Source organism: Aegilops tauschii, chromosome 1 (genome assembly GCF_002575655.3).
Source record: "Aegilops tauschii subsp. strangulata cultivar AL8/78 chromosome 1, Aet v6.0, whole genome shotgun sequence".
Taxonomy (NCBI): domain Eukaryota; kingdom Viridiplantae; phylum Streptophyta; class Magnoliopsida; order Poales; family Poaceae; genus Aegilops; species Aegilops tauschii.
In genome coordinates, this window is record NC_053035.3 from 9,789,082 (window position 1) to 9,811,259 (window position 22,178).

General features: G+C 49.0%; 1 protein-coding gene across 1 annotated transcript; it reads right to left on the reverse strand.

The window, feature by feature from the left end:
- Positions 1–3,206: 3,206 nt before the first annotated feature.
- Positions 3,207–5,484, reverse strand: LOC109747995 (anthocyanidin 3-O-glucosyltransferase). Its single transcript, XM_020307049.3, has 2 exons — positions 4,887–5,484; positions 3,207–4,378 (listed from the first exon to the last, which is right to left on the reverse strand). The coding sequence occupies exons 1-2, from the start codon at positions 5,389–5,391 to the stop codon at positions 3,384–3,386; spliced, it is 1,500 nt and encodes a 499-aa protein (XP_020162638.1). The 5' UTR covers positions 5,392–5,484; the 3' UTR covers positions 3,207–3,383.
- Positions 5,485–22,178: the final 16,694 nt, after the last annotated feature.

The window sequence follows — 22,178 nt, forward strand, 5'->3', positions numbered from 1 at the left end:
GTTTTATGTCACTGCCTTAAAGAATGTTCCCGAGCTCAAAACAATCATGATATCATAACATCCTGGAAGACGATGACCCTCCAAAGGGGAAGGCCATGAGCAAATGTGGGCCCATACTCATCACGCAATCGCCAAGGGTGTGTTTTGGACTCCATCTTGCGACCCTGCTACCCCTTTCTGCCACCAGCTCAATATATACTGGACTCCAATCTATTTACAAATAATTTTTTTAGTTGTTGCCACTGAAATATATTTATGATCTGAGGCGGAGAACCACTGGATTATTGTATCGGTACCACGCGGGAGAAGAAATTTGTTGAAAAGTATGCCCTAGAGGCAATCATAGTGGTGATTGTATTTCATGGTATCGACGAAGTATTCAATAATCCTTGAATAATATTTGTTGGTGTCTATAACTTTTTCTGCAGTAGTGATTTTAGGGGAGTTAAAGAAAAGACATAAAATAATGGTTGTTCTATCATGGTATTCAAGGATTATTTAACAAATCCCATTGAAGCCACTATCATGTTGTGATTGCTTGGTCATTCGTAGATCGTCGCACGTTTCCCGTTCTAAGATATACTATTGTTTATTTCATGGATGTGTCTAGAACTCAGTCGACTGAGACTTAACAAAGTCTAAGTCAAGTGACATCGGCGTACTTATTTTGCAATGAAGTGCACGGCTAGATGGTGCAATCGACCGAGTTTTAGGAATGCCGTTATTTCTTAGTACCGTTGGTGGTAGTTTGGAAAGAAATCAATCAACTGAAATTTTAGAGAAAAAACAGTTGAACGGAAAACTCAAAGAAAATCGGCCATGAATAAAAAAACAAAATGAATAAAACTGTTTGGCGTGTAACCACATGCCGACATACGCTTCATTTTCTGAATGCAGATCCGACTCTTCGCGGTATCTTCTGGAAGTCACGCGCGCGTAGGACAACTAGTTTTTTTTTTTTTGAAGGTGTAGGACAACTAAGTTATGGGCCGGTAGTTAAGCATCCGAACATGGAGACGAATTTTGACATAGTCCTTGGTTTGTCCCCACGCTCCATCAGATTCAGGGCACAGTCGCACAGATTTTGGAATGGTAGCTGTCCTGGCACACGCATCAACGCTTTTTCTTCTTCTTTTGAACAAGACACGCGCATCAACGCCTTGGTATACTATCAACAACACACCACGCGCGCGTACGCCAGCTAACGAATATAAGGCTGTTGTTTCTTAGGGATAAGATGATGAAGGCCGTTTTGAGATGGAGGGAGCATGTCAACAACGCTGCACGCGCGCCCGTCGTCTCAGATTTGTCCTCACGACCTGCGTCGGCTTCATCCGGCAACGCCTAGCTATAGCAACCATGTGTGGCCAGCACCTGCACGGATGGGTGCGTGCTTGAATGGGATGGGTGCGTGGTGGTGGTCGGAAGCGACATATAGACTTCCAAATTGTCCTTGGAGTATATGAAGTACGCTTCATAATGGCATTGGTGCGTATATATATGCAATGCTTTAGCTACTCGGAAATGAGCCAGACTCAGCAACCAGACCAAACTTGTTGTAGTAGACAGTCATGAAGTCGTCGTGCTAAGGCCCCACAGGACCAGAACAGCAGCCGTCACTGATGAAGAGAAGTATAAATCGGAAGGATCCAACATATAGATGCACGAAGAAAGACCAGATCCAAGCGGATCCACCAAAGATTCGATCGAGACACATCTCCACACATCCTCCGATGACGCTAGACGCATCATCGAAACAGGAACCATGCAGGAAGAATCTTATTCCATCTTCAGGGAGCCGCCACCGCGTCGTCTTCCTGAGTAGAACACAAACCCTAAAAACAACTCACAAAAACACCAAGAAATGGAGCAAGATCCCACCGCCGGCAGGAACAGGTTGCACTGCGCCTCCATGAAGATGATTCAAAGTGAGTCTTGCTAGGGGAACAAAGTAGTGTTGGAAATGTGTTATTCGAGGCTATGTAAAGAAGGGTCTACATATGACCAAACCCGTTAAGGTTTGAGTTTCTGTGCTTATTATTAGTCCATGATATCCTTGGATCAATTCTCTATCATATACGGTACCGATGTAATTATACTATCTTATATGGAGTCTATAAGGCTGCGCAGCACATGCGAACAGCACAAACAGACCTCACGTAGCGTGACCCAAAAAGCTAGGGCTTCTCTTGCCTCCCGCCGGCGCCGTCGCCGGTCCGCCCCGTCTCCGGTGGCCATAGGCCATGGAGATGGAGTGGATCTCGGTCCTTGCCGTGGGAGGGCTCCGTTTTTATATCTAGTTTCGAGTTTTGTTAGGGTTTGTGTTCTACTCAGAAAGGTGAGACGGCGGCGACTCCTTGAAGATGGAATAAAGGTCTCCCCGCCTAGCCCCCGTTCCGGTGAAGCGTCTAGCATCGTCGGTGGACATGTGGAGGTGTCTCTCCAACAGATCTGTCTTTGGTGGATTTGCTCGGATCTGTTCGTCGTTCGCCTATGATCCTGTGTCTTCAGGTTGGATCCTTCCGATCTACACACTTCATCGGCGGCGGTTGCTATACTGGTGCGTTGGTTCTATGGGACCTTAGCACGACGACTTCCCGACTGTCTACTACAACAAGGTTTGCCCGGCTCCAGCGAGGGAGGGGCGATGACAGCGGTGCACCTTCGGCTTGGTGCTTGTAGTCGTCGCTAGGTGGTTTACGGATCTGGATGTAATTTTTATTATTTCTAGTGTTCGTTCTATTATCATGATTGAAGATGAATAGATTGAAAGTTTTTTCCGCAAAAAAAATGTAATAATACTATCAAATATAAATATAGAAATGCATTATAAAATTACTACACACGATCCAGAATTTTACATACAAACGGAAAGCCCAAGACTAGCTTGTTGGATGGTTAGAGGGACAGTGGTATCCCCAGCCCATCAGGGTTCAAGTCCTGGTGCTCGCATTATTCCTAGATTTATTTCAGAATTTCCGGCGATGCGCTTTCAGTGGGAGGAGACGTTTCCGTCGACGACGAGGCGCCTACTGTGACTTCGTAAATCTCAAGATGATATGCCGGCTCAGTCTATCGGAGGAGCTCATAGAGGTAGGGTGTGCGTATGTGCATTCATAGGGATAAGTGTATGCGCGTATGTATGAGCGCTTGCGTCTGTGCTGTGTTCAAAAAAAGTGCAAATTTCATCCAGCTGCCCACAAAAATGACAAATCTTGCTACCTTTCCATTCCCTTTTCCGCAGATTGTTCTTTGGCATATAATAAGCCATACAAACACTAATTTTGGGGAGTATGATGACACTGATACGATAAGCTCATTGATCCAGAGAGCTAACTTGCAAAAAAAATTTATATTGTGAGATGAAGGGAGCACTGATTAATTCAGTCAGCCACGGTGTGCGCTAGGCTGCTAGCACCAAGCAGACCATGTGTCGTCGGTGCGCATCCCGTCACCTCTGCTGTCTTGTCGACATGATCACCACGGCTGTGCTCATGTGGTGGACAGACTATCTTGAGGAGCTTATCAAGGTTCTTCCTGCTGCCGCCGTCGGGCGCGAACGCGGTGGCCGCCATGCCCCGCATCTCCTGCATCTGGGTGCCTTGGTCGCCGGCGAGCAGCGACGATACGGCCTCCGCGACGGTCGCGCGCGTCATGGGCTGCTCGAAGACGGTGCAGAAACCCCAGACGTGCTCCACCATCCGCGCGTTCATCCTCTGGTCGCTGAAGAAGGGACGGCACGCCATGGGCACACCGCCGGCCACGCCCTCCAGCACCGACGCCCACCCGGCGTGCGTCACGAAGCCGCCCACCGATGCATGCCGCAACACGGCTGCCTGCGGCGCCCACGATACCACCTTGCCGCGCTCGAGGTCCAGGAACCCCGGCGGGAGCAGCGGCCAGTACTCCTTGGGCAGCGACCAAAGGAACGGCGCGCCGGACGCTTCCAGCCCGGCCGTTAGCTCGCGCAGCTCCTCCTGCCCTCCTACCACGGCGGTGACGACCGTGCCGAAGCTGGCGTACGCGACGGCGCGGGCGGGGTGGCCGTCGAGCCAGGCGAGGCATCCGTGCGGGTCGGCCGCGGCGGCGTTGTCGTCGTCGCCGGGCACTGGGAGAAGATGGAAGGGGCCGATGGGGAGGACCTCTGGGAGCTCCGCGGCGAGAGCGGCGGTGACGTCGTCGGGGAGGAGGCCCGGGAAGGTGTTCAAGGCCACGGCGGTGGCGGCGCGGGGAACGTGCAGCTGCTCGGCGACGCGACGGAAGAGGGCGACGATTGGCAGGTGCATCTCGCCGAACACGCAGCCGTCGGGGAGGTCCCGGACGCGGTAGCTTTCGAGGCCCGGGTGCGACGTCAGCAGCTCATCCGCCCGGCTCGCCACTGCATTCATTCATTTTTCAAGCATTAGCCTCAGGCACTATTTTGGTTATCGAATGGGGCATTTTTATCCATGAGGGCTGGTAAACGTGGTTACTACGGTTACCACAGTAACCACAAAATTTCGAGGAAATATTGAACAAAATGTATAATCCATTTTTTAATAGATATAGATAGCACTTGAACTTACATTAGTTCAAGAAAAATGCAAGAAGGGGAACTCAACCCAACTACCTTTTGAACATGTAAATAGGTTGTTACCACCACGCCAGAACTAACTATGTTGACATAATTGAGATGATACCGTGCTTTACTGTACATTGAGAGTTTAAATTCAAAATATTAAAAAATGCTGATTTTTTTGCTCGAAATGCCCATTTACCGAGGGGCATGGAAATACGCGGAAATTGTGGTAAATCTCGAAATTTCGAGCGGTATCCAATACCCTGATCTCACGTAAGAACCTTCCTGCATGAATGAATGCATCACGATCAATGGTGTTCATGCGTACCTTTGTCGCCGATGTCGTCACGCAGCGCGTCACCGCAGAGGTGCGCAAGGAGCGCGCTCGGACCGCCGGTCCAGACCGGGACCCATGGTGCGCCCACCGCAGCGGCGGCCTCAGCGGCCATCCAGACGAACGCATCCCCGACGACGCAGCTGACCCTGGCGCCGCCCGCGGCGGCGCGAGCCGTCTCCAGCGCAACCTTCACCCCGCCAGCCTCAGCGGCCGCCAAGAAGAGCCCGAGACGGGCCATATGGTTCTGCGGCGGCGCCGGCCCGTCGCCACCGGAGCTCGGTGGCAATAACCCGTCCGGCACCTCCACGAAGCGTAGGTTCGCCTCGAGGGCATCCTGGTTCTTCTCCTGCAGCTGCGCGATGGAGCCGGCGGTGGAGAGGAAGGAGAAGGTGGCGGCCGGCGCCGCCGCGGCCAGGGCGCGCGCCAGGCGGAACAGCTTCACCGCGTGGGAGGCAAAAGGGAAGGTGATCACCACGACGTGCGGCACCGCTGCCATGGTGTTCGACACTTACCACGTGAAGCTACAGAAGCTAGCCAGCAGTGCTCTCCCGTCTCTCACGTAGTCCTGTATCTAAATATCTAATACAGCCGCCGCTCTAGTGCTTATTATATAGCGGAGACCGGTGAATGCAAGTGGTTTGCCGCTTGCCAACAATGCCATATCAAGCTTGCTAGCCGGAGTACTGGGAATTATGGTTCACATGCAAACAGTAGAACTGCTCCTCCAGTGTATACTTGAGAGAGTGAGGTGCACAGTAGGTCCTTAAACTACTGGTTGTCAAACCATGAAAATTATCATTTATGTTCTCTATGTAGAGTAAGTGTGTCGTACTAGGTAAAATATAGGCCTTGGGTTACTTTTGTGTTGAGCTGATTTTGAATCTGGATGACACACTTTTTGCACTTTGAATAGTTCGAGGACCTAGTTGACACTTCTAAAATAGTTTGGAATCTACATTGCACTTCACCCTTTACATTTGGGGTCGAGTCTTGGCACACTGAGTTTGGAATTCCTTTCCGTTTCCTTGATCAGAACAAAACATAGTTATATAGACTTAACAATACAAATATGATTTCGAGCCTATTTTTGCCAATTTTGCAAGCACTTGCAATTAAAATTTTAACTATATTCACAAAATTGCTAGAAAAATGTCACTAAATGACTTCAATATAGCAAACAAACAAACACGAAAAATGCCGAATGTTTACGTGGAACATGTAATGATGTATGTTAAGTGCAGCAAAAATTTCAAGACAAACAGAGAAAAAAATATGTCGTTTCGTCTTCAAACTTGACCCATTCCCTCTTGATTCTTCCTACAACATTATCTGCTTTCTAAGTAGCTTATGTTACAATTTTTGCAAAACCTTCTGACATTTTTACCACAACCTTTACTGGATAAGGCCATATAACGACATCATTCATGGTTTACTGTTTTCCACACTTCGTTTGTACTTTTGGAATTGAAACAATCAATAACCTTCATGTTTTGGGTTGAGCCTTGACACTCAAATATTTGGAATTCCTTTTCTTTTACTGGATAAGGCCTAAACATAGACTAATTTACACAAATAGGATTGTTCAACCCAATTTGGCCCATTTTTCATGCACCTGTAGTTTAGATTTTATTATATTCACTAAATCTCTAGAATGCATTAAACGACATAAATACACATGAACGCCCGAAAAAGTTAGAGTTTGACATGAAACTAATAAGCTTCATTTGATGAATTAAAGAAACTAAAAAATTGAATGAAATAAAAATAAAGAAAAGGAAGGAACGAAAAAAAATCCCGAGTTTAAATAACACTAAGGAAACGACAGATTTGCGCAGTGCTAAATTTTTGCCGGGTGCTTTTATCAGGAATGTCCTATTAGGCGAGTTCCTGATAAAAAAACATTCGACAAACAACTTTTTAACACATGATACTATTCATCCTCACAGGCCATGAATTTGTCTTTTTTTACAAACCGCATTTCAAGGTATTTCATCCTGAAGGGAATCGCCACAATGTAATGAGCCAACCCGGCGTACGCCTCGTCTCTTCCGACCGCTACACCGTCCCACTCATGCAGGCACCCATCCGTGCAGTCAACACACGATTGCTATGGCTAAGCTTTGCCTGATGAAGCCGACGGACGGCCTTATATTTGTTAGCTGGCGCAGGCGCGCGTGCGGTGTTGTTGACATGCTCCCTCTCGATCTGGAATACAACGACCATGTCCGTGTTAGTAGTTCGGTGGCATAGGCGCGCGCGCCGTGTTGTTGATGTACTACATGCATGTGGATGTGCATGTGCATGCTGCCTTGATCTACACACATCAGTGATCTGATGCCGTCCACACATGCTTTCATCAGTGATCTGTGCCTGAGGCCGATGTTAGCATGGGGACAAAGTAAGCACGGCCCGCTTGATGAAAGCGACAATTTTTCTCCATGTTGGTATGCTTGCCGGCCCATGATTTGCTGTCCTACTTACGCGCGCGTGACTTCTAGAAGAAACCGCCAGAATTGGTTTATGCATTCTACTCCTAGTGAGGACTTTTAGAAGATACTACCGCGCAGAATCTACAAATAACCAAGATATCACAACGTGATACTAGTTGCCACATTGAGATTTTGTTAACAAGGTTCTCCCAACCCGCGTGCTTCTCCGATCGACCTCCATGTATGTATAATGGAATTGAGATCTCAGTGTGTCTGTTCTCTTCGTCATGGTTAATTCTCCAATAAAACTAAGTGTGTTTTTTTTTTGCGGGGTAATAAAACTAAGTGTTTCACTACTCTTGTTATGGATCTCCGACTTCTCTGGATGGGTATATATCAATTCAACTACATGACACAATGGTCATGAAGTTGAACACACCATGTCTCTCAACACCCCCAGTTGCGACTACTCCTATTCAGTGTGATGGGCGGGGCCTCCATTTCTAGCGTATTGATGCCGAGCCACTTGGCAAATATGTTCTTCAGCTGACATTTGACGTACTGCTAGACATGCTTCAATATGTGAGGCGGATCTCGCCTCGGTCGCCGGAAGCTTACTATCTTCTTACACATTTTCATTTAAATTTCTAGAAGCTTACGATCTTCCATTGTTGGTTGATGATGAAGTGCAAAGAGATAGTTACTCAACACAGCATATATTGTCGTAGGACCCCTGGCCTACTCAACCTTGTTTTCTCAACACATCATACTCCCTTTGTAAACTAATATAAGAGCGTTTAGATCACTATTTTAGTATTCTAAACGCTCTTATATTAATAGTGATCTAAACGCTCTTATATTAGTTTATAGAGGGAGTATATTTTAAGGCCTCCAAAAGGCAACAAATTTAGCTATCCACACTCTGGCCGATTCCAGTTGTTGTTGGACCTAATGAGGAGGCAGGGTTGTGGAATCAAGAATTTAACCTTCTCTTAGATTAGTTTGATCTATGAACAACAAAATGATCTTGCCTAGGAGATCAAGACAAGGAGCCTATTAATGTACACACAAACCCTGGAGAAAAACAGAAACAACATCTACCAGAAAAAAGAACTGCACCACTGTGCACTACTAAAGATCATGTGTATTAAGACCGCACATCGCACATAGATAGAATAAGAGCATGCACTAGTGCAGAAGAGTCTTATGCAAACAATTTTTACACCGGGTGACACACTTTTAAACCGTCGCCTTGCTAACGTGGGGATAGGGGGGATTAAACCCCCACGACCCAGATAAATCGTCGGCGATAGCTCCTTCAGTCACCCACGTGGAGCAAAAGTGCTCGTGTGCGATCGAGGGAGCTATCACAAACAATTGTACGAGACAAATCGTGTGAGATGTGAATAGCGTCCCACACAACGAAATCCACACAATAGTTTGCGTTAGTATGGTGCATCACACATAATTGTCTGCATAAACTCCTCTGTGATAGATATCTTGTGAGAGCTATCTTAGTCTTTTTCGAAGTAAATAAAACTCACATTTCTCGAATGATCCAATATCAAACTACCTCAAAACTACGTCCGCCGTGTAGCGTTAGTTAGCTGGCGTAAGCGCGCGTGCCGTGTTGTTGATCTACATGCATGCTCCCTAGATCTTCACACAACAATGAGCTGATTGATGCGTATGATGGGTCAGCTACCATTCTTTATCGATGCACTATCCATCCCGTCCATACATGTTTGCCATAGTACCAATCTGTGTGACTGTGGCTGAAGCCAATGGAACATTGGGACAAACCAAGGAAAGCCTTGATTAATGAGACAATTCGTCTCCATGCTCGTATACTTAACGACCCATCACTATTAGGAAAAGCCTAGCAGTAGCGCAGGTATTTGGCGTATTAGTAGCGAGGGTACCCGCGCTACTGATAAAGCGCTACAGCTAACGTTTAGCAGTAGCGCGTGTTGACACGCGTTGCTGCTATAACTATTTAGTAGTAGCGCGTTCCATACCAGCGCTACTGCTAAATGCTTTAGCAGTAGCGTTTTCCTGTCCAACGCTAAAGAGCGCTACTACTATATTTTCTCATATATTTTTTGCCGCGTATTTGCGATGTTTTTGTATAGGTTTTATACAGTATTCCAATCATATCAAAAACATGCAATATGCTTATCATATCATACACATAATAGTCTCATCATATCATCAAATACAAATCATGTCGTAACATCATAATCACGATATAGCTATACAAGTTACATGACATGTCTCATCATACATAATGTAGTACTTCTTGAGGCGTCGGTTTGTATCCCTTTCTCGCACTAGCGTGAACCTAAAAACTAACTACTGGCTGTCGCTCGGAAACCGGAAACCGGTACACCTGGGCCTGACACTCCGGCCACTCGTCGTATACTCCTGGCGTAGCACTTCTTCGTCATCGATGATCTATGCACCTGCATTGTCACATGAGTCGATGATATGCAAAATATATAGTTGAGCAACAGAAAGAGACAGACCTGGCAAAAATAGAAGCAACCTATCATAAGCATAAATAACAAACTTCATCGTACCCAAAATGCCCTAACTAGAGTGATCTTTGCTAGTTGAGGAGGACGGTTTAATTACATCACAAATAAAGTTTCGTCTTGCATAACTCAAAGTTTCGTCATAGAGAAAGTATGGACTAAACGGACACATTCTCATATATCATTAATCACTCCAACATGTTGTGTCATCCTTCCAAGTCAGGGAGATAGTCCCCGAGTGAAGTGAAAGGCTTCAAGTCGAGACGCTGAGCGCCTACGCTTGTTCGGACGTCTTCCCGCGACATTTACCCTTCCTCGTAGAACATCCCTGTTTTTTCGAGGACCTCCTTCAAGCCGTAGTAATAGATAGCACTGTCGAGAACAGAATTGATGTGGGTGTAATCCTTTTTGTTCATGTTCTTCGATGAGTCCAAGTAAAGAGCGTGGGAGTATCAGGGTAAAGGATGATGAGGACGGCGCGCCCACCGCTGCGCAAAATAAGTACACCTCAAATTAATTAGCCTCCATCGTGTAAATGAATGATTAAAATCGAAGGAAGAATATCCGCGCGGATGACTTACAAGGGATGATAAGGCACGAGAATCGTCTCCTTGTCCTTATTGTCGATCATGAAATCGACGATTTAGTCTCTCGCATATTCACGGTGCTTTGCGCAGACTGCCAAGAAGCCCTCGTACATGAAGTACGGGTCACCGACACAGATATAAGGTATCTGCTCAATCCCGATGATGTAGTTCATGTACAAGGCATAAAGGTGGACAAACGTAAAATCCAGCTTCTTCAAGTGAAACATGTCGAAGATGTAATCGAATCAAGGGAAGAACTTCTCTGCGGGAAATGTGTGGATGTACGACCTTTGCCGCGGCACATTAACCATGTAGAGTGGGTATCCTGGATTTTCCGAGGCAATGAGGCTTTTCTCTCTCCACAGCACATCGTCATGAAGTCTCCTTAGATCGTCGTGTGTGGCCTCTACAGCTACCTTAGGTAGGATTGGTTTACCGGGGATATGCCAGTTTGCCGCACCGGGGATAGATATACGGTCTTGAACCCGAGGCTCTGAGGAGGCTGGATCATAGAAGAAGCTTTGTTGCCTTTCCTAGCTCTCTTCCTATGCTTCTTTGGTGGAAGGTCGTCTATAATACGTTCAGCCTCCGGAGGCGGCAATTCAGGCACCGACTCATGATGCTCAAACCCTGCGTACTCATACTGCTGAGCCATCAATCCTCCGTCATCATAGGCGCCAATATTGAGATACTATTGAGTGTCATCGACATCCTCATCCTCATGTATGGCGACTTCATCGGCGACTAATGGAGCCTCTTCCTCACCCCGTCCGCTATCACCCAACACGACAGCCGACGCTAATTGGGTAGGTGGGGTGTTGATGTTCATACCTTGCTGAGGCTGCGTGCTCGTGGGTGTGCTCCCGGCCGCCTCCAGACGAAGCAGACTCTTTGGCCACAACAGGACTCACCCCTTGCAATTGCCAAACCGCCGCGAGGTCTCATCGTCATCCTCCCCTAGTACCGAAGGAGCCAAATTCTCGTGGCCCGGTTTGACACTGGCCACGGAAACCTTGAAGGCGTCAGGGGGGGGGGGGGGTCGGCCGGCTGTGGAACAATTGTTCCTTCGGCTTCATTATTGTCGCCTTCCCCACGTCCACCTTCTGTTCGCCGATGGAATACAATATGGTGCACGGGGTTACGTCGGCCTGCAAAGACATGTCTGCGACGTGAGACATCCCAAAGGCAACGGAAACGGGAGATTATACATTTATTGAAGAGGGCCGGTGTGACAGGTACCGTGATGGCGTTGAGCTCAGCTAAAGATGAAGCACCGTCGAGCACGTCCGAGACGGGGGATGGGCTGCTATGAGCAGGTGCGGGAGCCGGTGCAGGAGCAGGTGCAGGTGCTGGTGCAACGCTAGTCGAGCTGCTCCCGAAGAAGTCGGCAAGGGGAAAGTCCACTGCATTTTTATTTGGATTTTGCCTGCTCCAACTAACAACGGCCGGAACCAAGCCACCAGACAAATCTGCAATCGCCTGTTTTGCGGCAGCTACCGCTGTTGCGACTGTCTCAGTGATTTCTTATCAACCGTAATCTCAACCTTCTTGTCGATGTTTTCATCAGTTAACGTCCGTCTTGCCTTTCTCTCCTCCAGGGTCTCACAGTAGTACTTCTTCCACGTGGCACCGTCTCCGACACCGTGCACGCGTCCATACGATGGCCGAGTGTCCACCGGGAGTCGTTTTAATATGTTCAATGCCCGGTTGAATGGGGTGTCCCACTTGGGCCTAGCCAACGCCTCAGACGGCGAGTCGTTTTCGTCCGCAATCCTGTGCTGCTCTCTCTGCAAAAGGAACATGGATCGTTTACAAATATGACTAAACGTGCAGTCGAATTGATCAGAAACTAAAACTACCAGCAGTCTCAAGAACTCTGTCGTGATCGGGTCCGTCTCGAAAACCTTCTTGACTGGGTCCCAATGGTGCCGGGCCCTGAGGACGTCACGCTCCTGCGGGACGGTGAACCCCGCCAAGGGGTTTGGGATGCCCAGACTTACGCGTTCTGCGTCCTCCTTGGCCCTTATGGACCTCTTCCCACCGTAACCACGGCTTCCGAGGTGGTGGCACCCCATGTTCCTCTATTGAAGCCCCTTCATGTACTTCGACTTTTCTTTGGCAGCTGCGGCATCGCAAGCCTTCTTGAATATTTCAAACTGCTCCGCCGTGATTGTCGGATTATGCTTTACAATCTCGGAGTAGGGTTCCTTTTTGTTTGATAATCCGATGTTTCACCCTTGCTTTCCAGGCGGCCAACGCGTCGCTAAACTTGGTCATGGCGTGTTTGTTTATCTTCTTCATTGCCGGGTCTTTATCTGGATCAGTATATTTCTTGTCATCCCGGCCCGGGAACAAGAATACCTGGTGCAGTTTCTTTAGGAGGGAGGGCCTCATATTTTCTATCTTCTTTAGATTCCCATCGTTGATGGTGGCGGTTGTCCGTACGATGCATCCTATTTGATTACCGTAGCACGCGCGCGCTTCCGCGGGCTCTTTTGGCTCAAAAATGTCGTCGTCCACCTCCGTGACTGTCGGTGTCAAAACCGGCGGATCTCGGGTAGGGGGTCCCAAACTGTGCGTCTAGGATCGATAGTAACAGGAGACGGGGGACACGATGTTTACCCAGGTTCAGGCCCTCTCTATGGAGGTAATACCCTACTTCCTGCTTGATTGATCATGATGAATATGAGTATTACAAGAGTTGATCTACCACGAGATCGTAATGGCCAAAACCCTAGAAGTCTAGGCTGTATGATTATGATTGATCTTTAAGGACTAAACCCTCCGGTTTATATGGACACCGGAGGGGACTAGGGTTACATCATGTGGGTTACAGAGAAAGGAATCTACATATCCGAACGCCAAGCTTGCCTTCCACGCCAAGGAGAGTCCTATCCAGACACGGGAGAGAGTCTTTGATCTTGTATCTTCACGACCCATTAGTCCGGCCCACATATTATAGTCCGGACACCCGAGGACCCCTTATTCCAGGACTCCTTCAGTAGCCCCTAAACTAGGCTTCAATGACGAGGTGTCCGGCGCGCAGATTGTCTTTGGCATTGCAAGGCGGGTTCCTTCTCCAAACACTCCAACCTAGTCTTCGGACCCAACGAACATGTCCGGCCCTGCAAAACAAGTACCACACACAACCGTAGAGAGTATAATATTTCACAAGTCCAATCCGCTGACAACTTTTCGTAATGTGACATCACGTCCTAGTCCACCATTTTTTAGCCTCCCTCTCCCAGTTTCAAGATACGGTTTTATCGGCACGTCTTGTCAAAGCAAGGATCATGTCCCCTTATTACGGGATTCCCATCAATACGGGTGTGGGTAACCCAACCATGCCATCTGTGCGGCCGTTGGGAATGGGTGAGTTTTAAGGCGAGTGGGAAGGCGCTTGACATTCACAGCCTTTATAAAGGGATAAAGATTTCCCTTTTTCACCCACGCCTTCTTCTTCTCTGCCCATCCATCCTCGAGCTCCAGCGCCCAATCTTCCATCCTTTCCTCCCAAAAGGGCACTTCAGCCATGTCCGGATCCGGAGCGCAAGGCAAGTGGATAGTTTCATCCGTCAAGGAGAAGGACATCACCGAGCTCCGGGAGGCCGAGTACTTAGCCCCGGAAATCGCTCACCGGCTTCCAGCCCCGGGGCAGATCGTCCCTACCCCGGAGCCTCATGAGAGGGTGGTTTTCATCCCTCACTTCGTCCATAGCTTGGGATTCCCCCTTCACCCATTTGTTCGTGGACTCATGTTTTACTACGGTGTGGATTTCCACGATCTGGCCCCCAATTCCTTCCTCAACATCTCGGCATTCATTGTCATGTGCGAGGCCTTTCTCCGCATCCCACCCCACTTCGGCCTGTGGCTCAAAGTCTTCAATGTGAAGCCGAAGGTGGTGGACGACCAACACGCAGAGTGTGGAGGTGCCATGGTGAGCAAGATGCCCAACGTCCCATGGCCCAAAGGTACTTTCATAGATACCGTGAAGGGGTGGCAACAGCTGTGGTTCTATGTCACAGAACCCCGCGAATCCACCTGGGCCGCAGTCCCCGAATTTAGGTCCGGGGCCCCAATGCAGCTCACCTCCTGGCTAGAGAAGGGGCTGGACTAGGCTTCCACAGATGAGCTGACACCACTGCAGGCACGTATCAATAGTATGTTGGACAAGAACATCAAGCTAGTCACCGTGATCCAGGTGATGCTTGTTCGCCGGATCCTTCCCTGCCAGCGCCAAACCTGCCATTTGTGGGAATTCGACGCAGCCAGGCTCCAGACCTTGCAACGGTTCTTCGACACTACACACGAAGATATTTGGAAGGTGCTATTCAAGGGAAACCAAACGTGGCTGGTGACGACCGAGGACCGCGGCCATGACCTGGCTCACCCAGCCAGTCCGGTAAGTTCTTCGTATTACAAAGCATATTCTTCTCCTGTATATTTGAGGAAGATATCTAAACTTCCCCTTTTGATTTTCCAGGGTTGGACGAAGAAGGCAAAGCGGATCCAGTGTCCGGCTCCGCTGCCTGAGGACCCAGCGATCCCGCGACTGAAAAAGATGCTGGTTCCGGCGCCTTATCAGGCGCCAAAGAAGAAGGCCAAGAAAAAGGCCAGGGAGACCAGAAGTAGTCTCCGTCGCAAGGGCGCTTCGGATGCGACATCCGAAGACACCGAGACTCACTCCTCCGCCGCCGAGGACGAAGGGGAGGAGGAGAGCAATCTCCCCCCCCCCCCCCCGAGGGGGGGAGGAAGAAGAGGGCGGCCTCAACAGAGCTGGAGGCAGAGGCATCTAAGAAGGGGAAGGCCTCCTTCGCGGATAACTCCGCGTGGGACGTCGATAGCAGCCCGAAGCAGCGTCCCCGAGATAAGCCCCTAGCCGAATCGTAAGTACTCAAAGATCCTGACGCATTCATATGTCCGCCTCTTTGCTTTGCCATTTTAACAGGTTGAATTGTGCACTTGCAGTCCGGCTTGTTCCAACCTCGCGCGGTCCTCGGCAACGGGGAATTCGTTGGACCCGAAGGTGATGGATAGCGAGTCCCTTCCGTCGGCGTCCTCTCCTAAGGCCATGGACGACACCGAGGTGTTATCCCGAAGGATCCCAGGCCAGGGGAGATGCGGGATGCCATCAAGGCGGTGCCAGAGGGCGAAACTTCGGCCGTCGGACACATGGGGGAGCAAGCCCCCACGGAGACTGGCGATGGGGGCCGTATTCATTTTGGCCCCCAGCCGAACACGATTTCGGAGACCTATACGGCTCCGGAATCCGGCCCGTGGCCTCCTTCAAAAGAAGGAGGTGTGCCCATTCCGCCGGTGACCTCTGTCCAACCATAGGCACCGGATGCTTTATTGGAAGTGCTGCGAGGCGCTTCCATTGTTCAGGAACATCGTACCCTCATGGGTGCGGTGATTGAGAAGATTTGGTCCACGAAGAGCAGGCTGGCCGAAGCCTGCATGAGCCTTCTAACAGGTTTTGAGGTAAACAACATAATTTAAGAAGGACATCACGGTATAGATAGTGGCCCCTGAGACTCTGTCCGGTGTTCGGGAAGAAAAGCCGGAGAAAGGATCCAAATAACTTTATGAGGAGACTAACCATGACTATATGAATAAGCAGGCATTTGTGCTGGCCGCGACTGCGCATTCTGCAGAAGTCTCCGGACTGAAGCAGAGGCTAGAACGGGCCGAGGAAGAGCTCGACCAAGCTAAGAGATAGCTTGAACTAAAGCAAGGTGTGTAGTACGCTTCTGCATAGCAGAAAAGGGTGAATTTTTTGTGTTTTGACTAGGGTGCTCTTTCATTTGTAGGAGAGGCGACCGAGGTGGAGGCCCTTAAGAAGGCACTGGCCAAAGCCGAGGAGAGGGTGGTCGCGGAGGAGGTCGCTCGTAAAAAGCATGAAGCTAGGGTCGGTGAGGTCCAGCAAGAGTTCCAGGACGCTGTAAAGAAGTGCGATTCCTTGGAGCGCTATCTTGCTGATCGAGAGTCTGAACTTGCCAAGGCCCGCCAAAGCGCACAAGATGCCCAGGACGAAGCCCAGGGCGCCCTCCAGGAGATCCAGGAGGCAAGGAAAATCACGGCGGGTAAGGCTTTTATTATGCAGAGCAAGTATGTGAAGAAAAGATACCTCTTACTGACCCGGATTTGGAGTTCTCCAGGGGCGTTCGTGCATCTGCCACGCAGTGTATCTGATGTCGCAGAGTTCTTCCAAGCTGAAGATGGAGGCTCAACGGAGAAGTTGTTCTGATCACAATATCTTGCGCCAAAACATCCTGTGCCTTTCAGCGATCAGCTAAAACAGCTGGTTGAGCTGCATAGGGCGGCCGAACTAGCCATGAAGGATTTGATAATCCGGCTGTGGCCGGCCGAAGCCGTGCCTAGCAGCTACTTCGGGCTCGTGAAGCGGCTCATCAATGCTTGTCCTCGGCTGGATGCTATCAAGCGCTCAGTTTGCATAGAAGGTGCGCGGATGGCCTTCGCCCGTGTCAAGATGCAGTGGGCGAAGATGGATGCCATCATGCTTGCGACCGAGGGACCACCTGCGGGGAAGGAGCACTGTACGCCTGAGCAATATTTTAGCGATGTCCTGGAGGGTTCCCACATTGTGGCGGAGCAATGTGTGAAAAATGTAATATTTGAATGAATACATTTATGTTTTTTTGCCCTGTATGATTAAACAAGGTTGATTATATAACGTTTTAATTTTTTTGCCTCCTATGCGGCCATTTTTATGAAATCTGAGAGTTGGCCAGTCGTCGGCTTCAGCCCCCTCGTAGGTAGTACGGGGGTGTTCGGGATGAAATCTAAACACTCTTGATCCAATTTTTTGGTCCTTCAAGGAGGTGTCTAGCGCAACGAACCAGGCAACCGGACTATGTGGCTTTATTACTCTCACCTAGCCATAGGAGTTTGACAATAACATTTTTGGGCGCAACCCCTAGTGTCCGAACTAGGATGCTGTAAACACCTGATCGGGGGAAACCCGATTCGTCGTGTAATGCGGAAAAAATCTCTAAAGATTTGAAACCTCCGAAGAGCTGACCGGCTCACGCCGCATCATGACAGTCAGTTTTCGGCTTTCTCTACTGAGGTGCTCGTCTGGAATAACCAGGACACAACCTTTACTACCTTAGCCGATATAGCGGAACGTAAGGTAGTAAGCACAGGAGCCGGGCAACCCAACTATTGACCAAAGACATGATTCGGAGCCGATGCATATAATGCTAAATTTGGGGTGCCGAGCTGTACTGTAGAAAAGTGTTCGGACTTTTGTTGTCGTGTTATGGGGCGCGATGCAGCCCCTGGCGCGTTAACGCGTACCAGAATGTACGGGTGCGATTTGATAGAAATATCAAGAAAGGTGCAGCTAGCTAGTGCCGCGTAAACTGTTTTCATTATGGTTTGATGAATACGTCGAAGCGTATTTTTACAAGTAGTGCCATAGGCATCAGGGCTGTCTAACATGTCCCAACCAAGAAAGAGCTGTGTACGGGTCCTGAAAGCAGGTAGAACGATCGTTGCAGAGACGACCTGAAAAATTCCCTTGTACGTCAGTGCGTCTTGTCGTCTTGGTGTATTGATCCTCTCGAAAGGACAGGTGATCAGGCCTTCAGGAAAGGCCTGTGGAAGAAAAACCTGAATAAAAAGGAAAAGTAAAGGTATGTGTGAGTCGCACTATGGGTCACCATCGAGTTATGCATCCACCTATCTCCATGGTATTTTGAGTGCGTAGTTATGTACGCGCGGTACGGCGACGCCGCCTTTTCGGGACTGAGACGGAGGTCGAATTGCTAGTTGAGCTCTAGACGAGCTTGGCTGCCCTACTGCGGAGTAGTCCGGACTCGTTTGATAGTGTCTGAGAGCTCGGCCGCCGAATTGAGGTTCTGCTTGAGAAGGCCGCTCTGTACTTCTGCCGCTAAGGCAGCAGTGTGGTCCTCGGTACGGAGGGAGCACTCTGTGTTTCCATTGACTGTTACGACGCCGCGTGGTCCGGGCATCTTGAGCTTGAGATAAGCATAGTGTGGCACCGCATTGAACCGAGCGAATGCGGTTCGTCCCAGCAGTGCGTGATAACCACTGCGGAAGGGGACGATATCGAAGACCAACTCTTCGCTTCGAAAGTTGTCCGGAGATCCAAAGACAACGTGTAATGTGATTGAGCCCGTGCAGCGGGCCTCTACACCTGGCATGACTCCTTTAAAGGTAGTCTTTGTGGGCTTGATCCTTGAGGGATTGATGCCCATTTTGCACACTGTATCCTGATAGAGCAGGTTCAGGCTGCTACCACCGTCCATGAGGACTCGCGTGAGATGAAATCCATCGATGATTGGGTCGAGGACCAGTGCGGCTGAACCGCCGTGACGTATACTGGTCGGATGGTCCCTGCGATCGAAGGTGATTGGATAGGCAGACCATGGATTGAACTTTGGGGCGACTGGCTCCATTGCGTAGACGTCCCTAAGCGCGCGCTTGCGCTCCCTCTTGGGGATAAGGGTAGCATATATCATTTTTACCATTTTAACCTAGGGAGGAAACTTCTTCTGTCCCCCTGTGTTCGGTTGATGGGGCTCCTCATCATCGTCCTCACTGTGCGACCCCCTGTCCTTGTTTTCGGCGTTTATCTTGCCGGCCTGCTTGAAGACCCAACAACTTCTGTTCGTGTGGTTGGCTGGCTTGTCGGGGGTGCCGTGGATCTGACATGGACGATCGAGTATGCGGTCCAAGCTGGATGGGCCCGAATTGTTCCGTTTAAATGGCTTCTTCCGCTGACCGGACTTAGAGCCACTGAATCCGGCATTGGCTGTTGTGTTATCGGTATTATCACCGTTGCTTCGACGCTTGTGCCTATTACGCCGCGGCTTGCCGTTGCTGTTTCTGGCTTCAGACGTGCCAAGTTCGCTTGACTTATTGTTGCTACGAGCTAGACAGCTGTCTTCCCCCACACAAAAGCGGGTCATGAGTGCCGTGAGGGCTGCCATGGATTTCGGCTTTTCCTGGCCGAGGTGTCGGGCGAGCCATTCGTCGCGGATGCTGTGCTTGAAGGCCGCTAAAGCTTCGGCATCCGGACAATTGACGATTTGGTTCTTTTTAGTTAGGAACCTAGTCCAGAATTTCCTGGCTGACTCTCCAGGCTGCTGAACTATGTGACTTAGGTCATCGGCATCCGGAGGTCGGACGTATGTACCTTGGAAGTTATCGGGGAATGCGTCTTCCAGATCCTCCCAGCTGCCAATGGAGTTTTCGGGCAGGCTGTTCAGCAGTGCTGAGCTGGTCCCTTGAGTTTATGTGGGAGGTATTTGATGGCGTGAAGATCATCACCGCGGGCCATATGAATATGAAGAAGGAAATCTTCGATCCATACCGCGGGGTCTGTTGTCCCATCGTATGATTCGATGTTTACGGGTTTAAACACTTCTGGGAATTAATGTTCCATTACTTCGTCACTAAAGCAAAGGGGGTGTGCGGCGCCTCTATATCGGGCCACGTCGCGACGTAGCTCGGATGCGGTCCGTCTGCGGTTTTCGGCCCAGGCGTAATTGTTGTTGCCGCGTCTGGCTCGGTAGCCGTCGTCGCGTATCGGGGCACGCCCCCGCGATCCATAGATCGATCTGGTCTGTCCTGCTCCATTATCCAGGTCCTGCCGTAGGTCGTATGTATGTCCCCGAGCTATTTTGTCTCTGCCTTCGCGGCGAGGTAGTGCGGGCTGTTGTTCGGCTTGAGTTGCCGCTTTGTCTCGGCCACGTGGTGGTCGATCAGCCACATTATACGCTGATGGTATGGGCTCGGGTGCCTCATCATCGAATTGAGGTAGCAGTTTGCGCTTCGGGTAATTCTTGGTTGGGCGCTCAAGGCTGTATTCCTCGGCTGCCAGGACATGAGTCCATCTATGTACACAAACTCAAAAGATATCCAGCTGAGGGTTTACGGAGAAAGTTGAAGATGGACCAGGAATTTGTGTGCCCAAGTGATGGAAGGAAAGGAGGACTGATTCTGTTCTGGAATAACAATGTGAAAGTTCAGAAACTAGAGCTTGATGCGATGTTTATTGATGTGCAAATTGAGGAAGGTAACGATGTGCCATGGCGCTTAACTGGAATGTATGGAGAGTTCAAATGGGCAAATAAACACTTGAGTTGGGGCCGCATGAGGCGATTGCACCAAAACAATAGCCTTCCCTACATCTTAATAGGTGACCTAAATGAAATTCAGTTTCTTCATGAGAAGGAGGGCGGAAACCCTCGCCCTACTCAGTACATGCAAGCTTTTCAGGGGGTTATTGATGACTGTGAGCTACACGATCTTGGTTACATCGGAGATCGGTTTACTTGGCACCATGGAAGGATTCGAGAACGGCTAGATAGAGGCCTAGTAAATGAGGCATGGGCAGATTTGTTTCCTCACGCGACTCTTGAAAATTTGGAGTATAATCACTCGGATCACCGACCACTACTAGTAAACACTTCCTACTACGATGGTATGGGAAATAGTAGGGGTAGCGCCTGTCCGAAAAGATTTGAATCAAGATGGTTACGGGAAGAGGAATTCTGTAACCTGGTTACGGAAGCTTGGGCGGAAGCTGGTGCATTACCGGGTTTGTTTGGTATAGCCGAGAAATTAAATTTGATGCATGCTAAATTTCATGATTGGGACCAAAGAGTGCTGAAGAAACCAAAGAAAAGATTACATAAAGCTCAGAGGGATATGGAACAAGTCATGGCAGGTCCGATGGGTGATGAGGCTGATGCAAAAAAGAAGGATTTGGCAGAACTGATTGAACATCTCTTAGAGTTAGAAGAGATACAAGCCATGGAGCGGTCGCGGGCCACATGGCTTACGAGTGGTGACCGAAATACAGGCTTCTTCCAAGCTTTTGCTTCAGCTAGGAGGAAGAGAAATTATGTGAAAAGGTTAAAAGATGATTCAGGAAGATGGTTGGAAGGTATCCCAGAATTAAAATCCCATATTCAGGGTTACTTTTCTAATCTCTTTACATCTGATATGCTACACACTGACCCGAACCTAATACAAAAAGTGCATTCAAAGGTCACCACCCAAATGAATGACTTTCTTGTAGCTCCGTTCTCTGCTGAAGATGTAAAAAAGGCGGTGTTTAGCATTGGGGATCTGAAAGCTCCTGGTCCAGATGGTATTCATGCCATATTTTTCAAGAAATTTTGGCACATAATTGGGAATTATATAACGAGCGAAGTGTTACAGGCTATCAACTCTAGAAAGATACCCGAGGAGTGGAACCAAACAGTAATTGTGATGATCCCGAAAGTTGAGTCTCCAGAGCTGGTAACTCAATTTCGCCCTATAAGTCTATGTAATGTTCTGTATAAAATCATCTCTAAAATGTTGTCCTTGCGGCTGAAGAACATTCTACTCAATTTCGCTAACACAAAGTGCCTTTGTGCCAGGGAGGATGATAACTGATAATATTTTGATAGCTTATGAATGTGTGCATAAGGTCAAGAACAAGAGAGCTGGTAGTGGTCTATGTGCAGTGAAATTGGACATGCATAAGGCGTATGATAGAGTTGAATGGTCTTTTTTACATGACATGATGACAGCCTTGGTGTTTCATGAACACTGGATTGAGATGATGATGGCATGTGTATCTTCTGTCAGGTATAAAGTCAGGTTTAACTCTCAAGAGACAGAAGCCTTTATTCCTTCCAAGGGTATTAGGCAAGGAGACCCTATCTCCCCATATTTGTTCCTGTTATGTGC